The sequence below is a fragment of the Pelobates fuscus genome, chromosome 1, assembly GCF_036172605.1.
Source record: "Pelobates fuscus isolate aPelFus1 chromosome 1, aPelFus1.pri, whole genome shotgun sequence".
NCBI classification, from domain to species: Eukaryota; Metazoa; Chordata; class Amphibia; order Anura; family Pelobatidae; genus Pelobates; species Pelobates fuscus.
The window spans coordinates 393,772,403-393,790,555 of NC_086317.1; the positions used below are offsets into that span (position 1 = coordinate 393,772,403).

General features: G+C 38.0%; 2 protein-coding genes across 3 annotated transcripts in view; both read right to left on the reverse strand.

Annotated features, from left to right (window-relative positions):
- The window catches only part of MYO1A (myosin IA), a 124,697-nt gene that overhangs the window by 56,681 nt on the left and 49,863 nt on the right, over positions 1-18,153 (reverse strand). For both annotated transcript variants that reach the window (XM_063427250.1, XM_063427244.1), the window contains exons 4-12: positions 17,588-17,682; positions 15,315-15,419; positions 13,435-13,481; positions 12,509-12,572; positions 9,663-9,761; positions 9,288-9,391; positions 5,262-5,409; positions 3,770-3,888; positions 426-512 (exon numbers count right to left, since the gene is read on the reverse strand). In XM_063427250.1, coding sequence (XP_063283320.1) covers positions 426-512; positions 3,770-3,888; positions 5,262-5,409; positions 9,288-9,391; positions 9,663-9,761; positions 12,509-12,572; positions 13,435-13,481; positions 15,315-15,419; positions 17,588-17,682 — 868 coding nt within the window. The remainder of the gene's footprint in view (positions 1-425; positions 513-3,769; positions 3,889-5,261; positions 5,410-9,287; positions 9,392-9,662; positions 9,762-12,508; positions 12,573-13,434; positions 13,482-15,314; positions 15,420-17,587; positions 17,683-18,153) is intronic.
- Positions 544-3,270, reverse strand: ATP5ME (ATP synthase membrane subunit e). The gene is given in 4 exon segments (XM_063445278.1): positions 544-551; positions 684-870; positions 872-978; positions 3,264-3,270. Coding segments are annotated over 4 exon segments (309 nt in total).

Sequence of the window (18,153 nt, forward strand, 5' to 3'; positions counted from 1 at the left end):
GGGTATAGATGGGTGTAGATTCCAACTGTGCAAGTAATATACAGTCCAGGCTCCGTTTGGATGAACATGGTAGGTACCTATCATGTTTATGTTGGGTTATATATCTTCACTCTTAAGACATTTGATGATTAGAACCGTTTAGGTATATGGCAATGTTCTGCTAATAAATCGTTATATTTTTTTCTATATTAAGTGCGGTATTGCTTTTTGATATTGCTGATATTTGATATGTTAGTCTGGTCTACTTTGTAATTTTTGGTATTTTATGTAAAAAAGAAAACTCAATGACTATGTTCTTATTTTTTCTCTCAGTAAGGAGCAATCCCATTTTGCTTTAAGTGTAACTCACTGTTAATGATTAAACCCAGAATGAGCAAAAGCATAACCTTTATGTGTATTGTAAATGTGTTCACTTTGTTACTGACCTTTATACTTTCATTAATTCTCTGCACCAGCCAACTAAACAGTCGATCATACATATTCTTAGCCAGAGCATCTCGGGCATATGTTCCCTGCAAAGGAAATATACAATAGTAAGCATGTTTAGGGTACTGTAGAAGAAAGCACACATGTTCAAACATTTAATTCCATATAATCTATTGTTCTTTTTTTTTTTCTTCATATTTTAAATCTTCAACATACAATGTATATTTCATACCCACTTGATAAATACAAATAATTACCGGTATGTATTTTAAGTGAAAAATCACTCTGAACATTTTTATGTTCTTGAGAAGCAAGAGATGGACTTTGAATTAATATTGATTTTAAGATGGTGTCTGCATTTGCTGTTGCCAACTCGTTAGCAATTTGTATCGCTTCCTCACTCTTAATTTTCTTTTCAGTTTCTACCAGCCTTTCGTCTTCAGCAATAGGGCTTCAAACTATCATATCTTTTCTTCCCATATATTACTCCAACCAGCAAAACAGTATACCTGGCAACCTTAATGAGCGGAGATACTTGCACAGCAGTGCCATCTTAACAACATTATGGCCCCCCGGGCAAAGCAGTGCACTGGGGCCCTGCCTACACACAACATGAATAAAAATGTAAATTAAAGATACAATTAAGCTTATATTTATTAGTTCCTCCAACAAATGCAATGCATACACACAGACTGCTGAATACAGTCACAGACTGCAGAGCACATTCACATACCGACTGCTGAATACATACACACACCGACTGCTGCATTCGCACACACATACTGATGAATACACACACACACAGACTGTTAAATACACAAACACACACACAGACTGCTGAATACACATACAGACAGACTGCTAAATACACAAACAGACAGACGGCTGAATACACACACATACAGACTGCTGGGTACACACAGACAGACTGCTGCGACTACACAGATAGACTGCTGAGTACACACAGCCAGACTGCTGAATACATACATACAGTCCACTGAATACACACACACAAACATACACACAGACTGCTGAATACATACACACAGTCCGCTGAATACACACACATACAGACTGCTAAAAACACAAATATAATTGTGAATACACACACAGACAGAATGCTGATTACACACAGATAGGGGGGAAAAACATTATGGGACAGGGGAGGGGGGGAAAGAACATTATGGGACAGGGGAGTGGGGAAGAAAACTCTGGGACAAAGGAGGGGGGGACATTATGGGACAGGGGAGGGGGTGGTAAGGAATACTATGGGACAGGGGAGGGGGGAAAAGAACACTATGGGACAGGGGAGGGGGCATTATGGGACATGTGAGGGGAGGGAGAACAATATGGGACGGGGAAAGGGGGAAAGAACACAATCGGATGGGGGGAAAGAACACTATGGGACGGGGGAAGAACACTATGGGACGGGGGGAAGAACACTATGGGATGGGGGAAGAACACTATGGGACAGGGGATGGGGGAAAGAACACTGTGGGGGAGGAAGGAAAAAACACAAAAAAAGACAGAGGGGAGAGGGACACTAGGGGGAGAGAGAGGAACATTAAATGGGGCACTAAGGTACAGGGGAGGGAGGAGAAAAGAAACACAGGGGTAGGGAGCGACCACTAAAAGAGAATGGAGAGGAACATTAAGGGGAATGGGGGGACACTAAGAGAAAGGTAAGGGGGGGAGAGGAACACTAATGGACATGGAGGGGAGGAGAGAGGAACACAGGGGGACATAAGGGGGGAGAAAGACACACAGATGGGCCTGGGGGGGAGAAAGTTCACAGAGGGGCTGGGGATGAAAGCGACACACAGAAGGGCCTGGGTATGGAAATACAAAGGGGCCGGGATGAAAGAGACACAGAGGGGCTGGAAAAGAGGAAAGAGAGACACAGATGGGCTTAGGGGAGATAGACAGGCTGGTAGTGAAAGATAAACACACACATGTAGTTGGTAAGAGTAAAAGACACAAATGGGCTGAGAGAGAAGGAGACACACAAAGGGGCTGGGGGAGTAAGACACACAAAGGGGGGTTGTAAGAGATACACAAGGGAGGTGTAAGACACACAATGGGGAAAAATAGGGGATAAGATACCCTAAAGGGGGTAAGACATTTTTAAAAAGGGGATAAGAAACAAAAGGTGGGTTAAGGGGCACACAGGTGAAGATGCTTTTGGCTGGGTGGGTGGGGGGTGCCAAAATCATCTTCACCTGTGTACCCAAAAAACATTGCACCGGCCCTAATTGGACAGCCAAATGAAGTCTCAGCTGAGGAAAAAGCAGAGGGCTTGTAAAGGCTGCAGATCAGATATCTGAACATGTTGCAAGCTGTTTTTAGATATAATCTCCAATGAAAAATAAATGCAGAATTAAATGCATGCATGTTTTCATGGTGGTGTGTATGATAAATAGTATGTTAATATATTTTTGTATTTGCGCAGTTAAGTGTCCCTTTAATGATCTGTATTTTTAAGTAAAGTACTGGATGTTGTGGATGTGGCAATATTCTATATAATTTTTACTCGTAGGAACAAAGCCACCTATAAGGCATTTTTTTTTTGTTTTGCATTTGATTAGATTGTAAAGAAATAGAGGGAGTAGCACATTTTAGTATAGTGACTGCAATAGATTAATTTCCTTACATATGCATAATTAGACAAAATGTTCAGTTATAGTGTAAGAAAAGTAACATTTTAGAATGTCATTTTTACCATAACCATTTTCTTGTGTGTTTGGTTTTCTGTTTAGAAGATAGCTCCCCTTATTTGGTACGATTATGTGGAATTCCATATTTAAGGATACCAAATTAGGGTGCTGTTTGGTAGATACCTTCCATAATTGAGTACCCATATGTAGGATACATTAGAGAGCAATCTACTAATTAGCACCCTAATTTGGTATCTTTAAATAGGGCAACACCATATAACATTACCAAAGTAGAGATTTATCTACTAAACACCTGAAAGGCCAAATCTTTCGGTTGCTTAGTAAATAAATCACTAATTTGGTACCCTTAATTATGGAAATCTCAAGAAAGGACACCACATTAGGAAAGCTCTTTTCTTAATTTTGCTGTTTTACATGCTTAATTAATAAGTCCCTAGTTTGCTATCCTTGTGAAAATGAATGGATCTGAAAAAGTTTGCTTTGTTCCGAAATCTTTCATTTTCTTTTATTTCGGATGCTGCATCATTCAGAAGCTTACGAATTTCAAAATGTGTCAGAAATTCTGACAAAATTTCAAAATTTGTCTTAATACAGATGAACACGTCTAATATTTTAAACCATTTGTGCTTCTGTTTATTTTTACTCATCACTTTATATTGGTTACATACCTGAGATGCATTTAACGTAGTCACCACTTTCTCCTGTTTGGCTTCAACAGTGCGAACACTGAATGCATTTTCCAATAGAGAAGAGTCAAGATTAATCAGAGAGCAAATCTCTTTAATCACTGAAAAAGGCAAAGAAGGGTACAATTCATTCACTAGTGTTACTGTGTTTAATAATGTTTCCCTGTAATACTTAGTCCAAAAACATCTACAGGGTGAAGTGTGAACACCCCTCAAATAAAATGAGATAAGATTAGCTCTAGTGTCAAATATTGTAAATAGTGCTGGTATAGGTGGATCAAAAAGTCGTAAGAATATTACCCCCTTAAGGACTGATGGAATTATTCCATCATGGTTGTCCGTACTTTTTTTTTTTTTTGCAGTACATATGAGGGTAACATACAGGCATGTGGTACCCCAACGGCAGTCGGTTGTCCGTACTTTAACTGTTATAATATAACGAGCAAACATATCAGAGAATCAGGATAAAATAGCTTAGCTGTGACTATAGCTGAGTTGGAGAATTTTTCCTCAGTTTTGATTTTCAGATTTCAATTTTCTACTATAGGGACTTAGAATTCTTATTCTCAAATCCAATCCCTCTCTATTTATTTTCTCCATGTGTCCTGAACTGTGGTCTTTCTTTCTGTACTCCATTACGTCCATTGCTGCTTATTTCTGATAACTATACTATGTGTTATTTTACATCCGAGCTGTGACAAAGTGATATTAAAATAAAAATATGGCACCAGTGCTCAATACAAATTAAGTAAACAATATAAATTAAAAGGTCCTGTTGTAATCTGAGGACAGATGCTTTGGAAACAGTAGAATCAATGTGTCGTCATAAGCATTAGTAAAACTACATTTATTTGTATTAGTTAGCAATCTAACATTTGTTTCAATACATTTAATTTAGTTCAATGCTAGATAAGAGCTCAAATCCTCCCTTAATGCATATTACATGATTCAGAAGAGTGAATGAAAATTGAGATTATTTGATTATTTTTCCAGTGAACAAATAGATTGGCTAATCATAGAGATAAGTATATTTCTCTCAAAGGAACACTGCATTACCATAACTGTATATGCTGTGTCACTGCCTCCCAACATCGCAATGTTTGATGAAAGCTATAAGTTAAAACACTCCACTCAACAGCATCACCGAGGGAAGCTATGTTTCCCTATGCCCTTACAAGTATTTGTACTGTGTGCACAAAGATTGTATATGCAAGCCATGTTAGAAATGACTCCATTCAGTTGGTGTAGATTTTATTAGAGCGTCTTTGTTATAACGAGTTATATATTCACAGCACACATAAAAAAGTATGTAGTGGCTTTCTTTTCTGGTGTATTTTATGCATTGTATACATTTTTTACACAATGGATTAAAAATAACAAGGATGTGTTCAAATCCTATAATTATATAATTTATAAAGTCTGAAAAATACTTTTTTCCCATGGAGATATCAGAAAAATGTTTGCAGACACTCACCTGTTGTGTTTGGGATATAGCTGGAGGCCATTCCATTGGCTTGGAACTGACCCTTTATTTCGACAGTTCCCAGCTTCAGAACTACAGCAACAATTTCAAGAACAGATGTCACTTCAGCATCTGAGAATCCAATAACTTTCATGGCATTCTGTCATGAAAATACAAATATCACTCTTCCTGTAGTATTTTTTACTACAACCAAGTACAAAAAATAGGTTTTCTCGTTAAGATGTTTCCTTCAGAATTTTCCTAGATCAGCTACATTTTTCAGCTTACAATTTAGGAAAGAAACCAATTTATACTAGACGTATCTCATGCCATCTTCACCTGATATAATAATGAGTAGTATCTGCTTGCTAAAGTGCTTTATGTGTGCAGTCTGTAATTTTTTTACAGTTTATAACAATGCCAATTTCAATAGAAGTTAATACTTTCATATTTGGGGGCATACCTTCCTGATTGTCACGTAGACATACAGCTCACTGATAAGCATTGAAAAGCCTTGATTGCATGCACGTACTATCTGTCTGTGTTTTCAGGGCCAGTGCAAGGATTTTTGGGTACATAGACGAAGATGCATTTTTCCGCCCCCCCCCCCTCTAAAATTAACATCTTCACCTATGTGCCTCCTAACCAGCCCCTCCTTCTTCCTCGTCCCTTAGTGTTCCTCTCCCCTCCCCCCTCCTTTCCCTGTCCCTTGTTTTTTCTCTCCCCTCCCCTCTCTGTCCCTTGGTGCACCCCCCACCCTCTTAGCGGTCACACTCCCCTTCCTGGTGTGCCTCCTACCTGTCTTGTAGCGTTGCGGAGCAGACCCTCTACAGGAGCTTCAGTTTTCTGTACCTGGCTGGACTGACAGGAAGTGCTCTCTCAGTGAGCACCTCCTCTCAGTCTGGCCAGGTACAGGAAACAGAAGCTCCTGTACTGCGCTCCGCTCCGCCACGCTACACTCACTAACAGCCACACACACGTCACTGACAGACACAGACTCACTGATCTGACACACACTCACTCATTGACAGACACACACTCAATCACAAACATAATCTCACTGATTTGACAGACACTCACAAACACACACTCATACACTGACAGACACACACATTCATACAACCATTCACAGACACAGACATACACATACACACACATTTACAGACAAACACATACACAGACACACACTCACAGACAAACACATACACACTCACACATACACAGACACACACACTCACAGACAAACATATACACACACAAAGACAAACACATACACACACACACTGACACACACACACACACACACACTGACAAACACATACACACACACACACTCACAGACACACACTCGCAGACAAACACATACACAGACACACACAATCATAGACAAACACACTCACAGACAAACACACACTCACACATACCGTTTCAGACACACACTCACAGACACATACACACACACTCACAGACACACACTCACACTCACAGACAAACACATACACAGACACACACACTCACAGACAAACACACACTCACACATACACTTTCAGACACACACTCACAGACACACACACACACAAACACATACACAGACAGACACACACACTCAGACAAACACACACTCACACACACACTCACAGACACACACACTCACAGACACACACACTCACAGACACACACACTCACACATACACTTTCAGACACACACACACTCACACATACACTTTCAGACACACACAAACTCACACTTTACACAAATTAATAAGAATATCCACCCAGCCTCCCTACCTGGAGAGAGCCGGTGTGGATGTGTCCCTCGGGTCCAGTGGGGCTTCAGTGCGGCGGGCGGCAGCATTCTAATGAGAGGCGGCGAGGGAGCTCTAACCTGTCTGCTCTGCTCCCTCGCGGGCTGTCTGCTGATGCCGGGAGCCGGAATATGACGTCATATTCCGGCTCCCGCAGAGTCAGCATACGGCGCGCGAGGGAGCAGAGCAGACAGGTTAGAGCTCCCTCGCCGCCTCTCATTAGAATGCTGCCGCCCGCCAGGGGTCCAGAAGGTGACCTGGCAGGAGGGAGCGCTTCCCTCCTGCCGGTCACCGAAATCTTGCGCCCCCAGAGCCGGTGCGCCCTAAGGCGGCCGCCTGTGCCGCCTTATGGACGCGCCGGCCCTGTGTGTTTTTGAAAGAGGGGAGGGCTTTCAAAAGCAGCTTTTCAAAGCTATTTTTCATATAGCCCCAAAGAACACATACAGGAAAAAAAATCATGTATATGTGCTATCTGAGTAGTATATCTACTAAATAGTAAAAAAATAAATAAAAAACATTTTAAAAAAATCAATGGAATGTTCCTTTAATTCTGACATATGCTCTACGTGTTTTAAATTCTCCTCCGGAGGAAAAGTGTGACATAAAAATAGTTATTTACTATTATTACCTCTTACAAATCAAAAACATAGTGTAGGGTAAAATAAAAAATAATGAAAAAACAAAGTAAAAAACATAAAAACATATCATGAATTGGTATCTACTTGTGTTTCTTTGGTCTAGTTAAGGGAAAATGGTTGATAAATGGTTACTGCTATACTACTGAGAATTATTTGTACATACAAGTATGAATTTCAAGATCAGGGACAACATGGGTTTACTTCAGGGAGATCATGCCCAACTAATCTTATTGATTTTTTTGATTGGGTAACTAAAATAATAGATCAGGGTGGTGCAGTAGACATTGCTTACCAAGATTTCAGTAAGGCTTTAGACACTGTTGCACATAGAAGGCTTACCAATAAATTACAATATTTAAGTTTGGATTTCAATATTGTTGAATGGGTAAGGCAGTGGCTGAGTGACAGGCAACAGAGGGTTGTAGTCAATGGAGTATATTCGAAGCTTGGGCTTGTCACCAGTGGGGTACCTCAAGGATCTGTACTTGGACCCATTCTCTTTAATATTTTTATTAATGATGTTGCAGAAGGTCTTGATGGTGAGGTATGTCTTTTTTCTGATAATACTAAGATATGTAACAGGGTTGATGTTCCAGGAGGGATAAGCCAAATGGCAAATGATTTAGGTTAACTAGAAAAATGAGTCAGAGCTGTGGCAACTGACATTTAATGTGGATAAGTGCAAGATAATGCATCTTGGACGTAAAAACCCAAGGGCTGAGTACAGAATATTTGATAGAGTCCTAACCTCAACATCTGAGGAAAGGGTTTTAGTGGTGATTATTTCTGATGACTTAAAGGTAGGCAGACAATGTAATAGAGCAGCAGGAAATGCTAGCAGAATGCTTGATTGTATAGGGAGAGGTATTAGCAGCAGAAAGAGGGAAGTGCTCATGCCATTGTACAGAACACTGGTGAGACCTCACTTGGAGTATTGTATGCAGTACTGGAGACCGTATCTCCAGAAGGATATTGATACTTTAGAGAGAGTTCAGAGAAGGGCTACTAAACTGGTTCATGGATTGCAGGATAAAACTTACCAGGAAAGGATAAAGGATCTTAACATGTATAGCTTGGAGGAAAACAAGACTTTTCCTCAAATACATAAAGGGAATCAACACAGTAAAGGATGAGACTATATTTAAAAGAAGAAAAACTACCACAACAAGAGGACATGGTCTTAAATTAGAGGGGCAAAGGTTTAAAAATAATATCAGGAAGTATTACTTTACTGGGAGGGTAGTGGATGCATGGAATAGCCTTCCAGCTGAAGTGGTAGAGGTTAACGCAGTAAAAGAGTTTAAGCATGCGTGGGATAGGCATAAGGCTATCTTAGCTATAAGATAAGGCCAGGGACTAATGACAGTATTTAGAAAATTGGGCAGATTAGATGGCCCGAATGGTTCCAATCTGCCGTCACATTCTATGTTTCTATGTTTAAGTACACCACTTACCAGAAAATGTAATGATAAACTACATTTATTTCACATATTAATTAGAACATGCAACATGTAAAATTAGAAAAAATAAGACAGACAGATGGGTAGAGGGATAGATAGATAAACTAAAGCTTAAAGTCACAAATACTACTGTACCTTAACAATTGTAAAGTTCTCTGCATCCCCCATGCCATTTAGGCTAGTAGAATCCTTATTCAGGTAGTCATAGGCACTACAATCTGGCTTCAACTTTAATTTTCCTGGATTTGGACAATAACATTCCACAGTCAGCTAGGACAAGATTATTCAATGCTCTCTGTATCTCTCTCATACTGATCCTGTACCAGTATTTTAACCTTTGCCTTATTTTGACTTTGTCTAACTCAACCCCTAAACCATGTGTACAGCTTTGTCTACAATCTTCAATCCTTATTGGTATTAACCATTCTGACTTCTGTCTTGTAGATCTGTATGCATGATGGTAACTACTGAACAGAAAGCCATTTGCATTTGGTATTGCTAAAATCTCACCAAGAAGTTGAGGGTCTCCTCCTGCCAGAAGTTGGTAAAATATATGAAAGTTTCTTTCTCCTTTAACATGTTTCACCACTCTGGACTTCTCAAGAAGATCTAAAGAACGAGAGACATTGACAACAGTCACATTTTCAATAAATTACCGTATATACTCGAGTATAAGCCGAGTTTTTTAGCACATTTTTTGTGCTAAAAAACCCCAACTCGGCTTATACTCGAGTCAATAGTCTGTATTATGGCAATTTGCATTGCCATAATACAGACTGGGGCTGTGGGGGCTGCAGAGAGCGATACTTACCTGTCCTGCAGCTCCTGTCAGCTCTCTCCTCCTCCGCGCCGTCTGTTCAGCACTTCGGTCAGCTCCCAGTGTAAGTCTCGCGAGAGCCGCGGTTCTCGCGAGACTTACACTGGGAGCTGACAGAGGGAGCTGCACGGACGGCGCGGAGGAGGAGAGAGCTGACAGGAGCTGCAGGACAGGTAAGTTACAGCTCTGCCAGCCCCCCTCTCCCCCCCACTGAACTGCCAATGCTGGACCACCAGGGAAGGAGAGCCCCCCTCCCTGCCATGTATCAAGCAGGGGGGGGGACGAAAAAAAATAATTCGTAATAATAAAAAATAATAATAAAATAATAAATAATAATACAATACTAATAATAATTAAATTAAATAAATAAAAATAATAAATAATAATACAAAAAAAATTAAAATAAAAAAAATAAAAATAAAAAATTGCCCACCCCCCACCAAGGCTCTGCAACACACACACACACACACACACACTGCACTCATACACACACGCTGCACTCATACACTCACGCTGCACTCATACACACACGCTGCACTCATACACACACGCTGCACTCATACACACACGCTGCACTCATACACACACGCTGCATTCATACACTCACGCTGCATTCATACACTCACGCTGCATTCATACACTCACGCTGCATTCATACACTCACGCTGCATTCATACACTCACGCTGCATTCATACACACCCGCTGCTTTCATACACACACGCTGCACTCATACACACGCTGCATTCATACACTCACACTGCATTCATACACTCACACTGCATTCATACACACACACTGCATTCATTATACACGCACTGTAAATAAATATTCAATTAATATATTTTTTTTAGGATCTAATTTTATTTAGAAATTTACCAGTAGCTGCTGCATTTCTCACCCTAGTCTTATACTCGAGTCAATAAGTTTTCCCAGTTTTTTGGGGTAAAATTAGGGGCCTCGGCTTATATTCGGGTCGGCTTATACTCGAGTATATACGGTAAATAAAATACAAATAAATTAATTAAATAAACACTGTACAAAGAAATCAGCATTATTTATCATTAGAAGAGTCAAAAAGAGCAATGCAGTATAACATAGAGATGGATGCCCACTTAGCTACAGAATTTCTGAAAGCATGGAGGATGGTGGTTTAACTTTTGACCATTTTTAGTGACAGAAGGAAATTCTTAAATTATACTATATTTCCATGAATTATGTTCTTTCCGAGAGCCCTGCTCATTTAAACTTGGAACAACGTGTCTGTGAAATATCGTCACCATTACCATTAGGGACTGACAAAGCTATACATAACCAGTTATATTTTCACTTCTGTTTTGACTGATTTGCTCAACAAAGAGTTTAGCCAAAAATAAGGCTGTGATACTAAGCAGCTCATAACGTACTCATCTATCCAATAGTGATGCTATATAATACTAATTGTTTTTTATTCAAATTAATTAAATAATAAACAGCCAATTCTTTTTGTGAAATTGCCATTATGATTTCGTAGCTGAGATGTACTAGCCTTAATATGTAATTATAATACTAATAGGCGAAATTAGAATGTTAGAGGTATATAAAAGGAAGATGGACAATTTACATATACACTAGGACAGTGTGTCCTTGCCCTGTCCTGTAGAGCTTACAATCTATTCAGGTAAATATTTATACACACTTTAGAAATTACTAACATTCTATCCAAATTATCTGATAGCATTGTCACTGAGAAGGGTTAAGCACAATGACATATCCATTTTTTTTTTTACCAGGAATATTTAATAACTTCCTAAGCAATTTAAGTTAACAGACAGGATGCAGCTGGAACTATTACATTGAAACTTAGCTTTCTTCACACGTGGTCTCTTTTATGCATTGTATTTCAATCCACTGTCTGACCAGAAACTCACTTAAAATATGTATTATGCATTGATGTTATTTGGCCAGGAGGAAGTTTGCTGGACTTTCCTGCTGTGAGCTATTCCAGAGATAGAATGACTTTGACAATGCAGGAATAACAACTACAGACAAAGAAAAACACAAACTATGGGCATAGTGATATTATTATTATTGCTTTCATACATTGATTAATTTTTGGCATGGCCAATACACCTTAATATTACTCATCATAGAGTGTGAGTAGTTGTTCCCAAAAGCTAATGAGTCTTCTGTACTTTACTTGACTACATTCTGTCCTTCACAGGAACCAACAAGTAGGTGCACTAAGAATGAAGCATAAAACCACCCAACTTTCCGATGGCAATAAAACAGTACAATAAAATGTCACCCACCGAACCCTTAAAAAATGTAGTGTCAGCTCTGAGAATTATTGAGCACCTGGTAGTCAGGAGGCACAAATAAAATTTTATTTAAAAAAAAAGTCTGCAAAAAAAGGTAGTTTAATGACACTGATGTGCTAGTGTTGTGTGAAATTGGGGGTCTAACCTTGTATAAAGACCCTGCTATTAGAGTGAATAAACTAAAGCTCAGTTGTATGTATATCATTAAATGACATAGTTATTGATAGTCCTTATTACTTACAGTTACTTATTACACCTCCCATAGGATCGCCTTTGAAGTCAAACTCAATGTCCATGTACTTTCCCTAAAACACACAATAAACAACATTATGATATACAATAAATCCATAATATTTTACCAGACATCGCAATAACTTAGTAGATTTATGACTGCCACATATATATCTCAAACAACTCACCCAGCTTTTCTGTTAAACATAAGCTAATGTTGTCTGCTATTATTTAAATGTTTCTTCATCTAATTCTGCCAAATTCGTTAAAACTAAAAAAAAAACATTCTTTAAAAAATAAATTAATTAATTACTGACATAAAGGACAAGGGTGGATAAAGGGGGGAGGTCTGAGTGGAGAATAGTATATAAAAGCTGGGATATGATACAAAATATATCTGTTCCAAATCATATAGCAGCCAATCATTAGTTACCCCTGCCAGTCTGTTGGCGCTAGAAACAATCAATCGTTGCGAACAACAGTCTTGTATGCTAAGAAGTCACGGTGCTACAACCTATCCTAAGGTCTGCTGGAGCAAGAATAACATATCTTATTAAGTGGTTAAAGTTAATTTGTCAACAAGCATAGCCTCACACTACTCAAACCTATTAATATAGCTATGCCAACCTTTACTAAGCTTGTACTTGAATTGTCAATCTGCACCGACACCGTCACGGATTAGTGCTAGCCTGTTTAGGTAGCTACCGTTGAATATATCTGTATTACTCTTGACCCATAAAATTTATAAAATGTACAGCTATCTCAAATGTCACACATGTATAACACTGTTCTATTAAGCCTGCTAATGCTGTCGAGGCACTGCATGAATGTATGTTACTTCTTGCACAATAAAATAAAGAATAAAAAAAAAAATTTAAAAAAAAGTTAATTTGTCAGCCTTTGTTATAAAGAATAGAAGACAAGCTAGGCACTTACAAATCTAGAAGAGTTGTCATTCCGGGTTGTTTTGGCATTTCCAAATGCTACATAAAACAAAACATGTACATTAATTTGAAAATAAAAATAAAAACTTAACAGCTGATATTTTTTTTCACAGATGGCAAGAGTTTTATCTTATTAGCTCCTGAGATTTGTAATGGGTACAGAGAAGCCAACCTATTCACACCTATGTTTGTGAATTTTCAGCCATCCTAAAGTGGTGCCAAGACTAACTATCTCTGCTATTGACATTGCAATGTGCGTAGGGTTCTCTATGTTTCCCACTTACACCGCAATGCAGAACTCAGTTGTCCACACTGTCCCCCATTTAGGCCCCTGTTTACACTTACACTCTACTAGTATGAAATAATAGTTTATCTGGTCAAAGGTGAATATTATAACTTATTTTTGTCAATTATGTTTAGATTAAAAGCATTTTTAGTTTATTACATGGTTATTCGCTAAAGTGAGAATTCAACGTGCATTCAAATTCAATTTTACATTTGGACAACTGACATTATACATATATCTACTTCTCGTTTCTTAAAAATTTATTATATTTACTCAAACGTAATAATATTGTTTTAAATGTTGTAAGGAGATTTTTTGAAAAACTTTTTTTCTGACAGACAAGCCATTTACGGTCAGACTCTATCTATCACACTATTATCTGACCAAATGCTGCTCAAGGAAACTTGCCTGCTGAAGCAATTTCACATAAAGCAATCACAGCAGGAGGCAAGTTAGAGTGACCAGCAATTTTGGTACTCTGATTCATTTTGAATTTACTTTGAAATCAGAGTTGATACTGCTCCTTATGACGGGTGAGTTTCAGTAAATATTGTTTTTAAAAAAAATCCTTACACCCACAACATAATGAAATTCCTATGGGACGTGCCTCTATGAATACAGTGTTATTTCATCAAAGATAGTATTAGGAACTGTGTATGAAATATTTTTATAGCTGCTCTCCAACTGTACATTATGCAATGGGCTACATATCTCCCTTTGTACATAACAGAACCAGATATTGCACTTGGGGGGGGGGCAATCAATCACCGGTCCCCATCTACTGCCTCTATATAATTGCCTCTATTTAATTCAAAGCTAACCCTTATTTGTCCTTACTTCCTTGGGGAGGGAGGGGGGAGGATGGGGTTGCTTTTTTATTACATTTTTTTATTTCAGGAACCTTATACTATATATTTTAAAATGTGATATGAAACTTTCTGGTGTGATTTTTTTTTAAATGAAGATGTGCGCTATATCAGTGGTATGTCCCCCACTTGCAGTAGAACTACTACTTATACAACCTTCAGGGTTACAAGATTGATTCCCAGCAAGATCAGTTAAACATTTCATCTTTCCCAAAACAATACACTATTGTTCCAGCATTCCTTAAATGTCCCTGTGTTTCATTGTTATTTAAAATTAAAAAAAACACACATTTTGTAGCCTCTATGTTTATCATTTTGAAATGCCAATGCATTATGCATTACAGGCTTGCAATCCATCACCTGATTACCCTTGTTCTATGGAGGTGGCCATCTTTAAGTACTCGTTGAGGGCTTATCCCCCCAAAAACAGTGCTGGTGCAAACCAGCTATAAAGAGCCATTGTGAATTCACAAATTGTGACTTCAGTTGCAGATACTGGGCATCTTTGAAATACACTCTGTGATGACTTCTTCTGAATAAAAATGAGTAAAGATGGCCACATCCACACAACAAGGATGAGGTATAAACGTTGATCTACTCTTTACATATAATACATATATTTTATTTTCAGTTATAATAAAAAATGGTGACGGTTATACTTTAAAATGCTCCCTGAGAACCAATACACTGGTGCTGTATAGATATTTATTTTGCACTAACCTTCTAGAACTGGATTAGACTGCAAAAGCTGTTCCTTCACTTGATTCACTTCGGCTCCTTTCCCACAAACTGCTGCCACATATGACATCACCAGCTTACTAGCCTCTAAAGAAGAACACAGGGTAATAGCTTAATGAGAATGTCTTAGAAGTAAAGCTGTATTTAAGTCACATCATAATTGATAAGGAACGAAGAAAACATTGAACCTCCTTAGAGATTACAAAATTGGTTAACATTTTTAAATATGCATTTGCAAGTACCAGAGGAGTAAACAGATAAACTGTTCCTTAGATTTTCATAATTACCCTATTCCTTACTCTTCTTTTTCTAGTCTTTTCCTCTTCTTTTTTTGTTTTCTTATTCGTACTGACCATTATTATCTTTTATATTGACACGCTACCTTACACATCATTTTTTTGCTTGCAGAACTACCTTGTAGTTAATTAATTTGGTACCCCACACATCTCCTGTATCTTTTCAGCATGAAATCTACCTATGACTTTTTTTATATCCATAAAATGCAATAAAAACTATACATTGAAAAAAAAAGAAATAAATAAAGTGGGCTGAAATAAAGAGAATTGAAGCAAGTAATGTTCTGAAAAAAGTTCTTAATTTGAGAAAAAAGAAAGAAATCCAGGTTCTAACATCCTCCACTGGTGTTGGCTTCACAACTCTATCAAATCCAAATGGACGAGTGCACATATTTCTAAAGTAGACCAACTAGGGTAACTTGTGACCTGGGGAGCAAAAACGATTTAGTGGCTTGTAGTGCAATTTTACCAACTCATCCATTAACATTAGCGATAGGCACAAGTGCACAAACAAAATAGATGCGTTGATAAGCATACAAGATAATTGAATATAAATAATCAAAGTGCTATACACTTGGGCATTTTGATGTGAAAAGTGGGTAGAGAGCAGCACATGAAGCAATCGTCATGCCCACTTGACACTTGGACCAGGCAATCATTTAGTAAAAGGAGTTATAAACGATCTTCCAGCAAGGGAATGCTATCAATGCATTAAATGCATAAACCTTGTATATAAAGTCAATGAGCAGCAAAATAATAAACTTGTATATCAAGCAAATGAGCAATAAATACATACATTTGATTTATCATGTCAATTAACATTAAATGCATAAACTTGGGAAATCATGCCATTGAGCAGTAAATGCATAAACTAGGAATATCGTGCCAATGAAAAGTAAATACATAAACTTGGTATATCATGCTAACAAGCAGTAAATGCATACATTTGGTCAATCATGTCAATGAGCAGCAAATACAAAAACTCGGTATATCATGCCAAAGAGCAGTAAATTCATTAAAATGTGTATATCATGTCAATGAGCCATATGTGCATCCAGACAACCTGCCTGTGCCATCTCTGCCACCAGCCTCTCTGTGCCATCTCTCTGCCCCTAGAAGCTCTGTGCCACTGCTCTGCCTATAGTAGCTCTGTGCCGTCTCTCTGTATAAAATTTGTACCATTTCTTGGTTGTGTTCTCATGGTGAAACTGCCATTTAGTTGATTTGCATGCTTTGTGGTTTGTTGCCACTAGTTTCTTAATATAAGGAGGCTATGCATCTGCAGTGGTGAATTTGTGGCTGGTTTCGTCTCTGAAAATGACTGTGTTCCTTTAAAAGGTGTGATATTATTGGCATTTACATACCTACGATTACGTGTTTTTGGAAGGATGGAACACATTAGGTGGGGGCCCCTGCGGTTAAATTCTTTTTATCCTTTCATTTTACGGCGATTAATGAAGTGCATTGATATTTGAGCCAAGCGTTTACTTTGACATTGCCTCTTCCGGTCTGGCTACTTGTCGTACTAATATTGTTCCTGTTCATGGTGTGTTAAGACTGCCGATAACACCAAGAGTATCGAAGACCCAAGAGGTGATTGCGGTCAGTTGATAATCAACTTAACAAAAACATGTCGCAGTACCAAGAGGTCATGGCTGTGCATGTTTATTGAGGAAACTTGTAATTTTTGCCACATCTTCTCTTAAATCTCTTAGTTCAACTATGCTTCTTTAAAAGTAAGATTGATGAGGGAATTTTGTGTTGTGAACAGTGATAAATAGAGGCCTGAATCGTACCTACATCTGTGAACCAGAAATTTCCTAGAGGTAAACAAATACTGGTCTAGGCTAACATATGTACAATAGTACAGTATGGTTCCAAAGGGATTAATCTGAGGGAATAACAAAGGTTGTAAAGAGATCAAGCAAATGTTTGGGGAGATTGTTTTAAGGTACTAACCAGTTTTTCCGGCACCACTTTCCCCTGTTATCAAAATACACTGATCCCGATCTCTGTCACGTAGAGACTGGTAAGCATCGTCAGCCACTGCATAGCTGTAAACAAACAAAACTGAAAGTAAGCAAATGTAAAAAATTTTCATGAAAAGTACAGAATGCATTTAGTAAGCACTGATTCTAAATTACTAATCTACAGAAGTCACCAATTAAGTCTTTGGGATTTTTTTGTAGATACATAATTTGTAAAGTTTTTCTAAGAGTATTGAATAATTTGGAAAGCTTATTAAATGTCTATGACCTCAAATGAATATTTTTGGATAGACTTTTACAATTATTCGATTCAACAAATTAAAATATCAAAAAGTATATAATCCATATACATATATAATTTAATTATTATACTATTAAAATATTAAACACATTACATAGAGAACAAACACATGACATATAGACCAATGTGTCTAATTAACACATCAAGTTCTGGCTTATTTCTATATAAACCAACATTTTTTAAATCAAATGTCTATATCCTCTATGTCAAAGAGGTAATCGTGCACTCAAGCATGG